General features: G+C 40.2%; 1 protein-coding gene across 2 annotated transcripts in view; it reads right to left on the bottom strand.

The window, feature by feature from the left end:
* MAN1A2 (mannosidase alpha class 1A member 2) overlaps positions 1-17,207 on the bottom strand; it is a 143,504-nt gene that overhangs the window by 4,746 nt on the left and 121,551 nt on the right. The window contains exons 11-12 of one of the 2 annotated variants that reach the window (XM_075107946.1): positions 10,062-10,234; positions 1,792-1,907 (exon numbers count right to left, since the gene is read on the bottom strand). In XM_075107946.1, coding sequence (XP_074964047.1) covers positions 1,792-1,907; positions 10,062-10,234 — 289 coding nt within the window. Of the gene's footprint in view, positions 1-1,791; positions 1,908-8,960; positions 9,071-10,061; positions 10,235-17,207 lie in introns of those variants that run through there. The other variant, XM_075107949.1, reaches the window with a different exon arrangement.

Here is a 17,207-nt window from a genome sequence, read left to right on the forward strand (position 1 = left end):
CCTCTCTCTTTGGGAGTATAGCTTTTAGTCTCCAGAAAATTAACTTGAAGGAGTAAGTAAAATAAAATTAATGAAGACAACAGAGGAGGTAGCAGCGGCTGACTTGTTTTTTATAATGATAACATGGGGAAACAAAGTATCGTGACTATGCAGAGGAATTTGGTAAGGAGCCAGCAGGAGGACAGGATAGCCAGACTCTCCCCTCACATGTGATGAACTCAGAGACCCCTTCTTTGCTAGTGAAACACGTTGTGGTGCCTGAAGCAGGCAGTAGTACTGCCACTTTCAGGGCCTGCTTTCTCCCCACTGCATTTTGAGCTCCCAATAGACAAAAGCAATCTTCATATACATCAGCTACAGCTAAAACCTGAAAATCTGATATTGCTGATACTGTAAACTCTGCTACTATACAGACACCCTGTTTATTCTGCAAAGCCTGAATGCCATAGTAGGCTGCCAAATGATTACAACTGTTTTTTTGTCATATCACTGGGTTGTAACGACAAAAAGAGCACCTTAATGAGTCTTTGCTGCTGACAGGTTTGTGCAACTACATATGTATCATCCCTTCCATCACACATTGGCAGAAAGTGTAAGCAGAGATGACAACTACATCCCCTAATAGCAGCTCTGGCCTCATTCACAGTGCCTGCAGTGGCCTTTGTCTATGGATTTAACCAAGTAAGACGTTCTCCAAACTGTTATGCAGGAGCAAAAAAAAGGGGTAGGGGACATAGCCAACTTGGACACTTTTCTCCCAAAAGCAGACAATTCACAAGAATTCAGGTAGGTAACCAAGACAGAAATCTTGGTAGATTTCGGTGCCAGAACTATATATCCAAATTTGCTGATGTAACTTGAGTATCAAGAAAATTGTCACACATTAGAAGATACTGCTTCACAGGCAAAACCCCAGAGCGATCACAACCATGTGAAAGGAATGCCCTTGAGAGCTGGTTTGTGCCCGTGATGATGGAGATGAGTTGCCATAACACGATAGCTCAGTTTTAAAAACAGGTCACTTAATAAAATCCCCATAATGTAGTCCTATCTTTATACTAGTTTTTCTTATTGTATGTATCATCTCCATAAGTTAGAGGTTATGGCATATTCTAATATAGCATTTTTTGTTATAAACTAAAAATAAACAGGGTGGAAGACCAACGACTGAACATTTTACCCTGAACCAAATATGCAACAGATTGCATTAGCTTCTGCAGGGTGGACCACAGGTGTGCGACTGATTTGACTGAATTTAAAATATTTAAGTATGTAAGAGATTATAAAATGTGCCTGATATTCTTGCTTACACCAAAAAGCATTCTAGAAAAATATGTTGTGGGATAAACACAGAAAAGTCATCCAAGGGCATGAAGGACTTCTGTTCCATGCATTTACTCCCTTCCAGTGACAGACAGAAGGCAAACAGGTTTTACAATAACAGAGCACAGCACATACTTGTATTGGACATGCCAAGTCAGTGTATCTAAAAAAACATCTTTTGCAAAGGGAATCTCTTCAAAGGAGATAAACTCTCCTCTGCTGTGATGCCAGAAATCAAATAGAAGTCTTAAAAACTAAAGCTCTCTCAGCATAAGCTTTGTGTATGGAAAATTCCGCTTGTATTTTCTGCTGGTAAAATTAGCTGATCTGGGACCCTAAAGCTGGGAGAAAGAGAAAGCCCAAACCATAAATGACTCTGACAAGACAAGAGGTTGTTTGAGCCACCACATTCTTCTAGAATTTAGATACTAACTTTTACAGGAAAATGCAAGAGTGAAGAGAACTTACTTCAAAGTTTCAGCAAGGAAAAAGCTCTGCTGTACATCATCATATGTAGGAGATGAGGAATAGACATCCTTGACACCAGAAAAGCCGCCACTGACTCGGCAATATTTGTCAATTGCCTGCAAAGGGGAAGGCAAAAGAAAAGGAGAATTTAATTGTAGAGCAAAATTTGGAAACATTAAAGGATCGGGATTGATCAACAAAGGAGGTAGCTCTTTCCATGATGCATTGTTCTGTTGTGAATCTCCTTGTCAGAGGATACTGTGGATGTTAACAGTTCATGCTGACCAAAAGAAGAAAAATAAAAAGGAACTGGACACATCCAGAAGTAAAACCCCTCCAGTGCCACTAATAACACCACGTTTGGCAAACTGCTAGATGCTAAGAAAGTATTCTGAGGAACAAAACTTTCTTTCCTGGGTATCTGCTGTTGACTGATATTGATGACAGGACACGGACTCAGCAGACTTCTCTGAGCTGGTATGGCTTCTCATAGGTAACACTGAATAGAACATCCATCAGTCAATCAACACAATATGTGCTATGAGGTGCATAGGAAGATGCCAAATGTCCCTGGATTTTGCAGCTGGAAGAGTTTGAAGAGCTACAGGAACTCTTTAACTAGCAGCTAGTCATCGGGACTTACTGCAAGTAGGAGTAAAATACTGTACTCATCTTTAGGGACTGTTGATTTCATCTTATAAACTCTCCTAGCTGCTGCTTTCTCCCCACATTTCCATCTCCTACATGTGCTCTTCTCTGTTTCCCCTTTATACAGCTGAAACTCAAGTCAGCTTGTGTGCTGGACTGCAGAAGAGCTCTTTATCTTTAAAGCATGAAGTTTAAATCCATAAACATTCCATGCAGAAAGGGGCCAATGGATCCGTGATTCACAAATCACCCAGCTAGTTAGCTCCAACACAGTACTGCAAAAAGCACAATGGAAGAGGAGGAGACTGGAAAGAATGCATTAGTAGCTCAGAGCACCTCTTGCCTACGTTTTCATTATTCCACTCACATGCACGACCTTACAGCACACAAGGATATCAGCCATTAAAACTGTCCCAAAGAAATGACTCTGAAATGATTCACAGGTTATTTGTGCTTCCCCCGCTGCTCTGGAAGTGCTTCCTCAGCAGACACCAACTCTTTTAATAGATTCATGCAGGGACAGAAAAGGCACAGTGATGAAGGAAAATGTTTGGCTTGGGATGTCTGTCATTACCAACTACTGAATGTAGCTACCTGTAGTTCAGTGATCTATGATTCAGCCCGTTAGTCTGTATGAAGTTTCTCTCCACACGGTGCTTTAGGCCCAGATTTTCGGTAATTCTGATTTCTGCTAGTTATGCTCAACAGAAGCTACGGGGAGTCAAGGCAGGGGAGCAAATAAGTTTTGAATGATGTCCCTTTTTACACAGAGAAAACAAATTCAATCAAAATTAACTCTTCAAGGTCCTTACTATAGCCTTTGCATACTAGAAAATACCAGGAAACAAAGGAGAATTTTCCATTGGACACATGCATGAAGAATCCTGGCAGATGCCATCACTGAAATCAGGAGGAAAAGTGAAAAGGCAAATGAGCAAGGTACCTAGGACAGTACGTCACAGCACATCAGTTACTACAGCCGACATCTGCCTAGTATACACTCTTACCCTGTGGAAATGTGACATTGTTCATGGACCAAAGAATAATCCAAACTGTACAAAGTTCTTTCAAATTTCTGAAGACCAATATTTTTAAAGAAGCAAGAGGAGAGACTGGCAAAAGGATATTACTGGAATTGCTGTGGCTCTAGAGCCTGAGCTTATGCCAAGAAAGGTACAGTCTTTCTTGGGAAAATCTAATTCTCGCTGTAATTCCTTATGTCAAGTGGAGCTGTCTCCAAGTTCAGATGGAAATGCTCCCTTTTTTGGTGGGATTTGAGCCTAAAAGGAGAATGTGTCTGGATGAGTTCTTTTCAGAGCTGGTTATTGGTGCGGGCTAGGACTACACTGAGACTATTAACATGTTGGTATTTGGGTTGAGCAGGTTTTCTCTACAGTCTGGAGAGAAAGATGTATGTAACACATCTGGTGTCACATGCATGACAATCTCTTTGCACACTCTTGCACACCACAAGTGATGCTAACTATCATGTGCCAGCCAAGAAAAAAAAAAAGGAAGAGAAACCAATTAATTGCTTGGCCGACTTCTTGAGAAAGAATGCATACACTGTTTATGGAACTATTTACACGTTCCTCTCCACAAGTCTTATAGCCACTAGGCAGGCGTTACATGAATAAACAAGAGCAAAAGCACTTTTGTTCTCTAGGCAGGAAATGAAGTGCCTCATCTTACCACTATCCCGTTTTTCATAATACTGCAGAACACAACCTTGCCTCTGTTCTGGAGCGTGGCAAGAAGAGGGGAAAATCTCCAACGGTTACAACCCTGCCAGAATTTCTAGCTTGCAGAGTTTGATCTTGCAGGTATTCCTCTGGTCAACGATTCTGGTAAACACTGTGCCACAGCTCAGACAGGAGAAACCTGCTAGTGATTGTGGCAAAACTGAAAAAAGGAACACACAGTATCACTGTTAGGACTTTATCTCCTTCCTCCTCGAGAATTAAAACCCCAACTCAGCATAAAAGACACAACTCATTCATTCTGGAGATTGTAGATAATAGATAGCACTGAGGTCTCATGCTTGGAGTAGTTTTGCATGTAGTTTTACGTGCAACACCGGTGAAGGTAGCAGGCCTAGAAGCCTGAAGAAAGAAAATGTGTGATTTATATTGATTCCCCTCCTTACAATGACAAGTAGTCTTGTATCTTCAGAAATTTCTCCCTGGGGAGACAGACTCTGGCTAGACTGGAATTCAGGATAGGCTGAGGATTTATCCTAGCTGATCAGAGATCTAGACACTGCAAGTAGTAATGAACTGTAGAGGAAAAATTCCTCTGAAATACAGCTATTCATCCAAATATGGATAAACAAATTGTCCTTGATTCAAAGGTATACAGACCTTCAGGACACTGTCTGAAAAGTTTGGTGCCGTAGACAAGCTGCTTAAAAGGCACTTGAGATTCACCATGTTCAGCTTTCACACAGTTCTCCAAGTACTTGGTGTAGAAGCATCTGATTTGCCACCTGGATCCTCTTTCGCTCAAGAGGTGAACACCAGTTTTCTTGATAAAATGATGCTAAATATATTGCACCCTAGAATTCAGGAAAGTCCTAGATGGCTGGAAGGGAATCGGGGTAATGCTACCATTATGAGGTATTGGCAGGCTGAATAATTTTAAGATGGCATACCTGATGTTAGTCCCAAAAAATTACAGAAACACATGTCATAAAATATAGAAGAGGATAACTGACACCAATCAGCATAGTTTTATAGAAAACTATCTTGCTCACAAGCTGGATTTCATTCTTTGAGGTCTACAGATTGGCAAATAAAGGTAACTGCAGAGATGTTATAAACTTAAAAGTTTCTAAGGCAATTGACATGATACTGTGAGACTTTATAAGACAAAGCAGCACTATACCATATCAATATCACTATCTTAATTTAAAACTGACTGACAGTGCTCTAAGAACAAACTGGCAATGTAAAATTATCAACAAATAGAGCTGCTTCTGACAGAAATCCACAAGGAACAGTCTGAGATTTTATCGATCACTGCAACACTGCTGCTGGCAAAAATGACATAGGTAAATAATAGCAGTCGGTGTAACCTGGCAGTAACCGGGGCCCAAACTAAATGAGTTTCATATAACCAGGCACATAATCCTAAATCTAGACATAAAGGCTGTGTAACTGCAGAACTAGATTAGCCTGGAAAGTAGAGGCACTTAGAAGAATTCAGTGGCCACATGAGACAATCCAGTATGAGCTCCTGCTATGATGTTGTAGCAGGTGCACACGCAGGAATAGTAAACAGTAGCAGGGATATAAATTTTACTTTTGCACAGGGCTGTGCATAAAGCCAAAACTGGAATATGCAGTTCTAAAATTCATTTTTAAAAAAGGATGATGAACTGATGTGGGTGCAGACATTTGGAGATGATGCTTTACAGTGGGAGACAATACAATTTGTTTCGCATCTTAAGTAGACTCAGTAGTAAGCTTATTACAATCTATGAAAACACTTTGGAAGGAAAACATGGGGGAATGAAAGACATTTTAATATTGTATAGAAAATCATCGGAAAATCCAGTGATTGACAGCTGAAACTAGACAAATTTAAATGGGAAAGCACAAGTAATTAATTAATGGAACAAGCTACCCAAATAAGTGGATTTTCCAGTTCCCTTTATTCAAATCAAGAGTAGAACAGAAGAATATCGAATACATGTGTCTTGGCTCAGAAATGATGCAAAGTCACATTCCAAGCCTGTGACATATGGGGAGGTCAGAGTTGATCTAAGTTCTTTGGAACTAAAATTGGAGGTGCCTCTACATCAGACCCCAGCTCCCTCAGTTCCTCTGAGGCTGTTTTTGTGGTTGCACGTGTGACTCTTCTTGACTATGCCAACAACATTCTCATAAAAACTGTGCCAGTTTCTTCACCAGCTTACCTCCCCAGAGCACCTCTCTATGGTACTCACAGCTTCCAACCAACGAACTGTGAACCCATGTTTTTTACCTCCAACCTGTGCCTGGCTCTTTTCTGTCTACTTTGCTTCCCTAAGTAGAGAGCTATAGGTCTTTCCACTCCATCTTACTGCCATCTTCAGTTTGCCTGAAGTTACCCCAAACTTGAGGTCTTGTATATTATTTTCACTGTAAGAGGAAACTCTGAACGAACTCTGCAGCCTCTGTGGTGCAATCCTACTTAGTCAGATACAGAAGTCCCCAGCAAATAGCTGAACCCTTCATTCACACAGCTTAAGATTAGTAATTGGCTTTATATGCTTATTGTGAAGTCGTGGCTCTTATTGCTTTCAAATAATTAGCCTAAAAAGGATTTTAGTAATTTTTTGTATTAACCCTGAATATCTTGCATGCATATTTCTGTAATACTTCAGCCAGCCCTGCAGCATATCATCATCCAATTTGGCTGGCCCGATAAAATTGAGATGGATGTTGTCTCTAGTGCTAAGTATAGTGTTAGGGAAAATTTGCCTTTTTTTATTAGGAAAGAGATAGAGACTCTGTCACAGGGATTTATGATCGCTGAGGGAATATAAGATTCAACTTCCCCACAGACACCGGATTTGGAGAGATGTGACAAAACAGGCCTTGGTCAAAGCATAACACCTGCACTAAAATGCCCAAGTTTTGTCCAAAAATCTAGATAATAAAGCCAAAAAGAAGCTGCCAGTGGTGAAATAGATAAAGAAAGTACAGTACAAAGATTTGCATACACACACAATCCAGGCCCTTATGTAAATTCCCATTGATAAAAGGCAGAGAGAGATTTGGGCTGGGAGTGCTAATGAAACTTAAGTAGTAGTAATACAGTATTCTTAAAAGCCAGGTGTTTCTGCAATGTATCCTGGATCATCTCTGAAGAGTTCTTAAAATGACAGAAGCAGACCTTTAACGTATCGGTGAACTAACCCAAATCCATTCAGATAGGGACGTATCAATCCATTCAAAGAAGCAAACAACGGGGACCATCACCAAGTACTCAGCCATTGAACATCAGGTTACATCAGGTTCAATGTATAAAAATAAGGACATTTAGAACTCAGAAACAAAACTCAATTTCTCCAAAAATTTAAAAGAACTACCAGACTTCTGATGAAGAAACTATCATTCACCACGAGAAGTCTAATATCGATTCCAAAGTATGCTTCAGCAGTTGAAAGGCAAAAGGAAAGCAAATACAGACAGTGTTGTGAAGAGCAGCAAGCCAACTGCTCTGTGTGTCATACCAGGTTATTCTCTATAAATGGAGGAATACACAAAACCAGAGCTGTGTGTGGTAGGGAAGAAGGGAAAGTAGTGAGTAGGCGTGAGGAGTAAAGACAAGAACTTATTATCTATATGCAAGGAACAGGAAACCCCAGGGAACAAAAAGCTTCCCAAGCTTCAGTGTTAGTATGATGGTGGGGGAGAGAAAATCTGTAATTGTGGGAGGGAGGGCTATGCAAAACCATTTAGGAATTAAATATTTTACAGCTATGTTGGATAAAGAAACTCTTTATTGAGAAAGCAAGCAAAAAAAGGTGCTCTGCAAGGACAGAGGCAGTTAAGCACATGGGCTGCTTGATTTACACAACTTCAATGCAGGTTGACAGAAGGGTAAAATAAAATCCTACCCTGCACACAGAGAAAATTGGAGGCAGGGGAGGAGGAAGGGAGGGTTTGGTTTGAAAGCATTAATGGGGACCAAGGTATGAAGGCAAGTGGAGAAAACTGAGCAAAATGCAATTCAAAGACAGGCTATGCAGTGTGCTTAACAGACAGATCCTGGCCTGAAAAAATTTACATTTGTAAATTCTTTAACCTAGTACAAAGGACCCAATCTCAGCTTGGATCATCCAGCCATAGCTTCTGACAGGAGCTGGCATGAGATCAGCAAGCATTTGTAGTACACACACTGGCAAGGAGTAGGTTACTAAGCCTGTTTCTTTGTCATTTTAGAAACATGCATAGTTTGGGCAGGAGGGACGATGTAACTCAATCTTTGATGCTTTGGGACAGAGCAGCAATGCATTCTAGAATACAAATGTGACAAATGCGGAACCTCTGTTACGCAGAATAACATAATATTGGTTATAACAAAACAATGTACAAGGCAAAACCTAGCCAAGACTATGACACAATCTTAGAGTCCTTGGACTCTTCTACATGATTGTAGCTGCACTAAGGGAAGGACAGGTATGAGTTCAGCTAAATATTCTGAACCTGTCTTAACTACTTTCCACCTGATGAACAGATCCACACTTCTCAACAGATCTCTTGCTCCAAGCACATTTTCTGGGTCTCTTGCCTCTGGAGCAAAACTGGCTTTCACCTGCAGAATAAAGTTTCTCCAGGCTGTTGGTTCATCCCTTCCTTTGCCCTTCCCTCATCTCCTTTGGCTTTATTAAAAGTATTTCATTAGTGTCTTGTTATCTTTAATGTTTATTCTCATCTCCAAAGCTGGCTTTGAGCTGCATTTCTGAGGACTGCTGGAGCTGTAGCAGGGAAGCGGAGGAGCTGCAGTAGTCCAATGGTCACTTGGAACTTGAAGATGACCAGAAACTGCTTGGCCAGCAAATGAGTTTTGCATGGCCCCAGTACAGACCAGCAGATGAAAGCAGTGAGAAACAGTTGACCAGGAAAGGCTCACAAGTTCAACCCTAGGAAGCATTTAAAAGGAGAAGTTTTTCGGGGATTACAGATAATTTTTACAATTAGAATATTACATTGTAATGAAGCCTAATTATTCATGTAGCCCATAATCTATGACTATTAGACAAAGGAGTTATCCATCTGTGTACAAAGGATGAATGAAGGAAGGCCACGAGCACAGATCTGCATTGAGAGTCTTACAATGAATTTGGGCTCCTGTAGACCAGTTACAAGGATTTCCAATGAGAAAGACTCAGAGCATTTTCACACTTGGGAATTTGGTTAAGACATAAAACAACTAGATTTAAACCCAGGAAAGCAGCTATACAAAACCACAATAATCTCTAAAATACCTTAGCAACAATTTTTAAGTTCTGCCTTATGTGCCTGTACTTCTTCACTTCCCTTTCTGGTCTGCTTCTGGTAATGCAATTTTTTGTTACGACTGAGTAAATCTGAACAGACTGGCAATTTTTCTTCCTTTCAATCAAGCAACTAGGAAAAGAAAGAGCCATGATACCAAACCACATATGCATGTGTACATGCTATCTAGTCTACAAGCCATCTGAGAAAGTGTTGTCCTACCACTTGTGTTTTAATAGCTGACCAAGAAGGAACCATAAGAATAGCTTTCTCTTTTACTCTAAACTGAGTGCTAACACATGCTTAACAAAGTTATTTATAATACGCTTTAATTTCCAGGATAAATTACCTTTCTTGAGGGCTGTGGACTACTGATAAGTAGGAGTCATGACCAGTGGATTCTATTTTCGTGCCTAAAACCTATCAGCTGTATAACGCTGAACATGTTTCTCATCTGTGCATCTGATTCAGCAGTTGCAAAACAGGAATAACTGCATGCACCCCCATACGTACCCTGGTTTACAGGAAGTCGTGAAAATCAATCACTATTTGAAGTGTTTCAGTACCACGAAATTAATGTGGCTACAAAAGGAAAATACATAGAATTTATTTGCTGACAGATAATAATACATTTACCTGCGTTGCCTCCCAGCCCCACTGCCTGTACTTGGGATCGTGGGTGAATCTCCACATATACCAGTAGGTCTCAATCACCTCTGGTCTTAGGATGTAGTACTTCTCGTTCTGCCGTACTGCTACCGCCTCTATGCCACCATCAAATTTGAAGGCTTCTGGACCCAGCTTTAATGCTGCAGAGGAAAGGAAAAAAAAAAACCAACCACAAAAGAAACAAAGAAAAAAATTATTCCTTACCAATCTTTGCATGAAGGGTGGCTAGGAGACTGCTATATCCTAAGCATGCGAGAAAAGCAGAAACTAGCTTTCTTTAAGCAGTCTCATAAATATTTCCTATTGTTGAGGCCTATAATTTTTCTTATGAATAATTTATCCAGTTCCTGTGAGGAAACTACCTATCTTGACAGGAGTACAGTAATCCTCTTGAAAACTAATGAAACACTAAGAAAATAAACACATTAACACATTCAATCATAGGATAAAATTGAAGTGACCGACATCAGTCGTTTACAAGCAAAAGGAAAGAAAAAAAAAAAAAAGAGAGAAAGGGTCAGAGGTTTTGATGTCCTTTGATCCCACCCAGCATGGTAAGAAAAGTTCTTAGAACAAAACCAGGTACCACCATCTCAAATAACCTGCATCCTTATCCAAACTCTCCTGGTTTACGGAAGTGCTGTCAGGCCACCGTAACTGATGTGCTTCATAACGTGATCCTGAAGTAAACGGTTTACAACCAGGCAATGAAAACTTAGCCACACCTGAAAATAAATCTCTGAATTGAGGGATCCTCTATTTCAGCCCTTAAAGGAAGCTGTAATGGCCCTGTGCCAGCATCTGGAAGACTATTCATATAAGAAGGTGGTACCTGTAGAAAAACTGTCTAGAATAGGAAGATGCAATTACATTTTTTTTTTATACAGCTACACATTATTCCTCAAATTTGACATAAATAATGCGCTCTTATCTACAGCTGCACCCCACCCTTTGCTTTGGCAGAGGATTTTTAAGGCGCTGAACTTTGAAGCTGCACTCCAGCTTTAAAAATTATCAAAGCAATGAATCACATATTTCCTGTGGGCTAGAGGCTCAAGTTAACCATGGTCTCATGAGTCTGAAAGGGGAACCTTAGAACACTACAATGAAAAATACAAGCCCCTCCCAGTGTGTGTCCCAGCAGAAAATCTCAAAAAAAGGTTCCTTAATCTTTTTGTTTCAAGGCAGTACACCTCTGGATGCCAACAGAAAAAAGCAGAACACACTGCTTCAGCCACACATGTGGTAAGGAAAACTCCATCAAGAAATGTTTATGATACTTCTTTGAAATTGGGCCATTTTACCAGTTTCAGTTAAAAAAATTTACAAATTTTACTGCAAAGTGATTGAGATTGGACACAGAGTTCTACCTACCCAAAATTAAGAAGGTAAGAATGGCCATACTGGACCAGACGGAAGTTCTGTCTGTCCCAGTATCACGTCTCCAACAACGGCCAAAATCAGACAAGGATGGGGAAGAGGAAGAACAGGCCAAGTATATGAGATACCTTTTTGCAGCTTCTCTACCAGTCTCCAATTTTTCTGAGATCAAGGCTTTTCCCAAACTAGACCTAGTTTTTTATGTGGTCAGTAATTCTTAACAGGTTTGTTTCCCAAGTGCTTATCTGGTGTTTCCTTAAACCCGTGTAAGCCTTAAGCATCCAAAACAACCTCTGCTAAGGAGTTCCACATCTCTAATGCCTCTTTGGTGTAGAACCACTTTCTTTGTTCTTCTCCATTTTCAGCTTGGTTCCTACTAGACTCTTTCAATAATCTCTAGGTCTTGTCTTGGAGAAGAGAGTCAAGAACTGATTCCTATCCACTCTCTCCAGTCCCCTGGTGATTTTGCAAACCTGTTGTATCCTACCTACAATGTCCCTTTTCCACGCTGACGAATACTATTCAATTCAGTTGTTCCTTGAATGGAAACTGTTGCGTGCCTTTAGTCTTCCTTCTAGCCTTTTTCTTTGACTCTTCCAATTCTACTATATCCTTTGTGAAATGAGAGCACCAGCCTGAATGCAGCACTAAAAGCGTTGGACAAGATTAATACAGTGACATAATGACATTTTCTATTTTGCTCTTTCTTACTTTATTTTTCTTGACTGCTTCTGAGCTGACATTTTCATAATCTCAAGACCAATTTCCTAAGTTGTAATGGTCAGTTAAGAGCTCATCAATTATATGTGGGCTTAGGAATAATTTTTTCATACGTGCCTTATTTTACATTTAACTACACTCAATTTAATTTAGTAATTTGTTATGAAAATACTCAACCTTATAACGTTCTTGTGTAATTTTTCAGCCTTCTTTCATCCTTGCTATTCTGAATATCTTTTTTTTAATTATCAGCAGTTACCTTATTGTTCCTGCCCTCTTCCTGATAATTTATATATGTTAATATATGTATATCATTTTTATATAAACTTATATACACATATTAAAATATAACATGTAAATATACTATACATTCATACATCTATATACATGTGTGTATAAATATATATCAAATATATCAGAGTACCACTGGTTAACCAACATTTGTCCATTGCAAGACCTGACTATTTACCTCCACCATATTTTTTATACTACAACCATTTCTTCCCTCCATGCAGGTACCTGCTGCTTATGCAGTAGCTGCTTAATATCCTTAAAGGGCCTTAGAGAACTTTTGAAAAAGCCTTTTGGAAATCAGGTAAACCATGTCAGTTGTATTACTCTCATCCACCAAAGCAGCTGGATTTCAGGCAGTTCTGGTGATGCATCACCTACAGAAACTCGGACACCTTCTCTTGCTTTGTAGCCTGCTAGTGTATTAAATCTTTAATTATTTACTCGTATCTACTTCTAACATTATTGGGCACTCCAAGAAATTATACCACTCAAGGATGGGTGACCCCTGCGTATTGTGACCATATCACTGAATTTTCATCTGAAACCATGGATGTAGAATTAATCACAGCACTTCTACTAAGAGCTGACTAAAGTAAAGAAGCTACTATGAACATAGTACCTTTCAGGGGAGCATTCTTGTAAGCAAAGAACCATCTACGGCTGTTTTACAATGCTATAATGGCACGCTTTAATCCAGGTATTTTAGTATTAATGGGGCTGATAGGCTATAGTCTAGACAGGGAGAGCAGATGACAGACAATTTCACATCATAGTGCAAAATTACAAAGCTAAACCAGTACCATTTTAAAAGAGGTTTTACCTGATTTAAAGTTGACTTCAATAAGATCTGTATTTAGCACTGCTGGAAATAAGGGCAAATCCTCAGACTTCTAGATAAGTATTCATATACCTGATTTTAGAAATAATTTTGAACACAGTGTTTAATTTTTTGTGTGTTCCTTAAAGACTACAGTCAATCTAGCAATAAATTTCCTGAAAGTTAGAAAGGATTCATACTTACAATAATAATTTCTAGGCTCTAACTCACATAAAATTTGAGGAAGAGACCTCCAGGATACTTTTGTTTGAGACTGTAAACCATTCCATCAACATACATCATTATTTTATACTTCTCACAAACAAGCAGTTATTGTTTCTTCATCATTGCCTGTTTAGCTGCTTACTGAGAATCTTGGGACAGCGACAGCATCTACTCATACCCTTACAGCGTCTCAGCTGAAATCTTAGTCATCTGGCTTATTCTGCATTGGAACTGCACTGGAATTATCACACATATAAAAACAGCTAAAGCTGTACCCAGATTCTGAGGACAGTTCTTGCCAAGAAACTTTAAAGATGTGCAAAAAACTTCATCTTAAAATAATCTGCCTGGAGTCAGTCAATACTTACACACCAGCAGCTAATGGCTGGAAAAATTTGTATGTATAGGGAATGGTGTATTTTACTAAAAACACTGTATGCTCTAAATCAGCACGTGCTGCCATCTATATAGATAATTTTGCTTATTAATCTAACCTCTACAACACCCGTGAAAGCTAATTATTCAGGTTGATTTGTTAGTTGTCCTTCTATTCTTTCAGTTTCATTGGAGATTTTTTTTAACTGTTTATGGATTGTGCATTACCAGTTATTTTATGTCTTTGCCATGTTTCTCAGTGGTACATGTTACGCATCTAAAACAAAGAACTAATCCCCAGTAACTGGAATACCTCAAGATGTGCAGCTTAAGTGTTGAGAAACCTTGCACCATAAGCACATGAAGCTGTGTTCTTTTAACCTTACCAGTGCTCACTGATAGCATTATAATTCCTTGTACTGTGCCAGTACATGGGCAGACAGATCAGAGCATGCCTTCTATCTTTGGTTCTCTCAATCTTCTCACCAAATCAAGAGCACACTGAACTATAGAAAAATCTTGAAATCTCCAGTTGTAGGACAGGAGATTTAGGGTGACTGCAGCAATAATCTATCAATAGGTTATGGCACAGAAAAAAGCAGAGTAGGTAGGAAGCAGAGGCATGTGAAGATTATACATCACAAGACTGTTCTGGTTACAGTAACTATACTATATTTGACCGTCAATAATCCTTTTCAAATCCTTGGTGTTTCCAAGGAGTGTCACATGCATTCACAATTTCCCAAAGAAAGGAAGACCCTTGAGGGTGTCTCATGCCAACTTCAATGGATCCTGGAAGCAGAAGTCCCTTGCTCAGAGGCAGATCAGAATGACACTTCCACTCCCTGCCTTCATCTTCGAAAGACCATCAGCTTCCTCCAGCTGGTGAATTAGAAAGGCATCCTACAGGGAGTGCTATAGACTGATCCTCAGCTTAAGCAGAATCTACAGGGATTTTCACAGAGCCAGGGCAAGGGTCTGAGCTTCCCAGGATATCTCCAGTCACTTCTCCAGCCTACAACTCAGAAGCCTGAGGTCTCCTCTCAGATATTCCTGGAGAACATTGACAGGTGAATCAGATTATCAGAGAGACTGTGCCCTTGCATAAACTTCGCATTAATTACATGGCAGTGATACCAGTTGTCACTGGGACATAATGCCCATGGAAATACAGCAGGAAAGGTCACAAGGACTTTCCAACTTCTCTGTACTAATCAGCACCGGGGAGCAGACAGCATCATGACAGATGAAATGGGTACCTTAAGTGATGGCAGTAAAGGGAACACAAAGGATGTAGCAACATCTAGAAGGATTAAGGCAATACCTGTAATAAGTCTTATAAGAGAAGGCCATCACATGTAGATGGCAACCTTACATTTGAATAACGGGACTTGGGCCTCATATGAGAAAACAGCGTGTGTAGGATAGCAAAATTTTCTCAGGGGTTAGGTCTGGAAGACTTGCTCCCAAAAAACAGCAGTGTGTTGACTCAGTTTAACTGTCCAAAGCTAAAAAGCCCCAAGCTTACCTGAAGGGAATGATTAATCCACTTTTAATTACAGGGTGACAGAGCAGTGGAACAGGCTGCCCAGAGAAGTTGTGGAGTCTCCTTCCCTGGAGACATTCAAAACCCAGCTGGACGCAGTCCTGTGCCCCCTGCTCTAGGTGTGCCTGCTCAAGCAGGAGAGTTGGACAAGATGATCTCCAGAGGTCCCTTCCAACCCCTACCATTCTGTGATTCTGTGATACTCAGTCACTTGGGTAACAAAAGCAGATACTTCTACCCAAGTTTGGTTACTACAATGGCCAGGTACCGTATGAAAAACCTGAGATCTGTACAGAAGTCAAGCAACTGACTTTTGAACTGGAATGGTTCTATTTCTATGAGACATACCTCCTGTTATCTGTTTTGACTGAGATGTAGAATAAGGTATCCTTGAATTCAAGAGACAGAAGTTCTCCTCTCTGTAGAGCTGGGATCATCTCCTCCATCACTATTCTGAACTGAGCTTATGTATGAACACATGCAGTCTTCGTAAGTCCAAAATGGGGTCTCACCCTTTCTCCATGAAAAAAACTATTCATCTTGGTATAGATTAGTCCTCACTAAAGCAGCAGCAACTACCAACGATAATGATGTTCTATAATGACAAAGAAACTGAGTTGTGTGGGCCGAGATAGAATATCCTTGCTTGACCCAGCAAGACATGTAGGTGCAATAGGCTCTGGCCTCTCAAAGGTAGCTTCACAGATCTGAGGTTGGCCTTATTTATATGTTGGGAGATGTGGCATAGTGTCAGGCCAGCAACAACCTGTCCAAAAGGTGATGGTGTGCTTTAACGTGTGCCACATTTCCAATCAAGTTAAGAAATGTCCTAAAATCTTCAACAACCCCAGTGATGCAGTGTGAGCATCCAAAAAACTTGAAAGGGATCACTGATACATAATCCAGGGGACTAAGGAACACCCAAAGTATCAGTGGAAAGCTCTTATTCCAATGATGCCAAGGCTAAGACAAATAATCCAGTCTGCAACATGTGCAGATCTGCAACCATGTGGCAACTTTTGCTGGTTACATGGCAAAGTGATTGCTGTTGCCAAAATGGAAAGGATGGGCAGCACAGTATATTTCTTCACCAGTGAAGAGGTGAAAAAGCAGGATGCTTTTGTACCTGGCAGGGTGGTCCTCAATCTTCCCCAAACAATTTGTGGCAAAACACACATCTTTTCATCATGTGTCTGGGGCACCTAAAAGGAGTATTTGAGTTGGGCAACTGGTTAGATATGTTTGGGAGCACTGAAACCCAACTAGGCTTATGTAGGACTCCTGCAATACAATCTGCTCCTCCACCTGTCAGCTGGGAGAGTATTATTGTCTGCTAGGGCAACAGCTCCTAAACACCATTAAGATCTGCTACTGAGAGCACAAACTGGATGGTGACGGAACACTTGACATCAAGGGGTAGACCAGAAGGCAGAGAAGAGTTCATAATGGACTGTCTAAGACCTCAAGGGTGTTAGAAGCCATCAATAGAAGCAAATGCATCCAAGGGACCAAAGAGATGGTTTTAGAAACAATGAGAGTCTGGGCAATTATAATTCAACAAGTGACTTTTAACATCAATTGTAATAACTTCAGTCCCAAAGACAAGTAAATAAAGAAGAGAGGCAAACAGACAAGAACTAGTCAAAGGGCTATATTAGCTTGACAAACTATGTGAAGGCTTGTTTTGTAAAAGACGACTGAAGTCACCACAAATGTTCCACCTTATAGAGGGTGATCGAGTTTGAAGAAACAGAGT

This window comes from Phalacrocorax aristotelis, chromosome 1 (genome assembly GCF_949628215.1).
Source record: "Phalacrocorax aristotelis chromosome 1, bGulAri2.1, whole genome shotgun sequence".
Taxonomy (NCBI): Eukaryota; Metazoa; Chordata; class Aves; order Suliformes; family Phalacrocoracidae; genus Phalacrocorax; species Phalacrocorax aristotelis.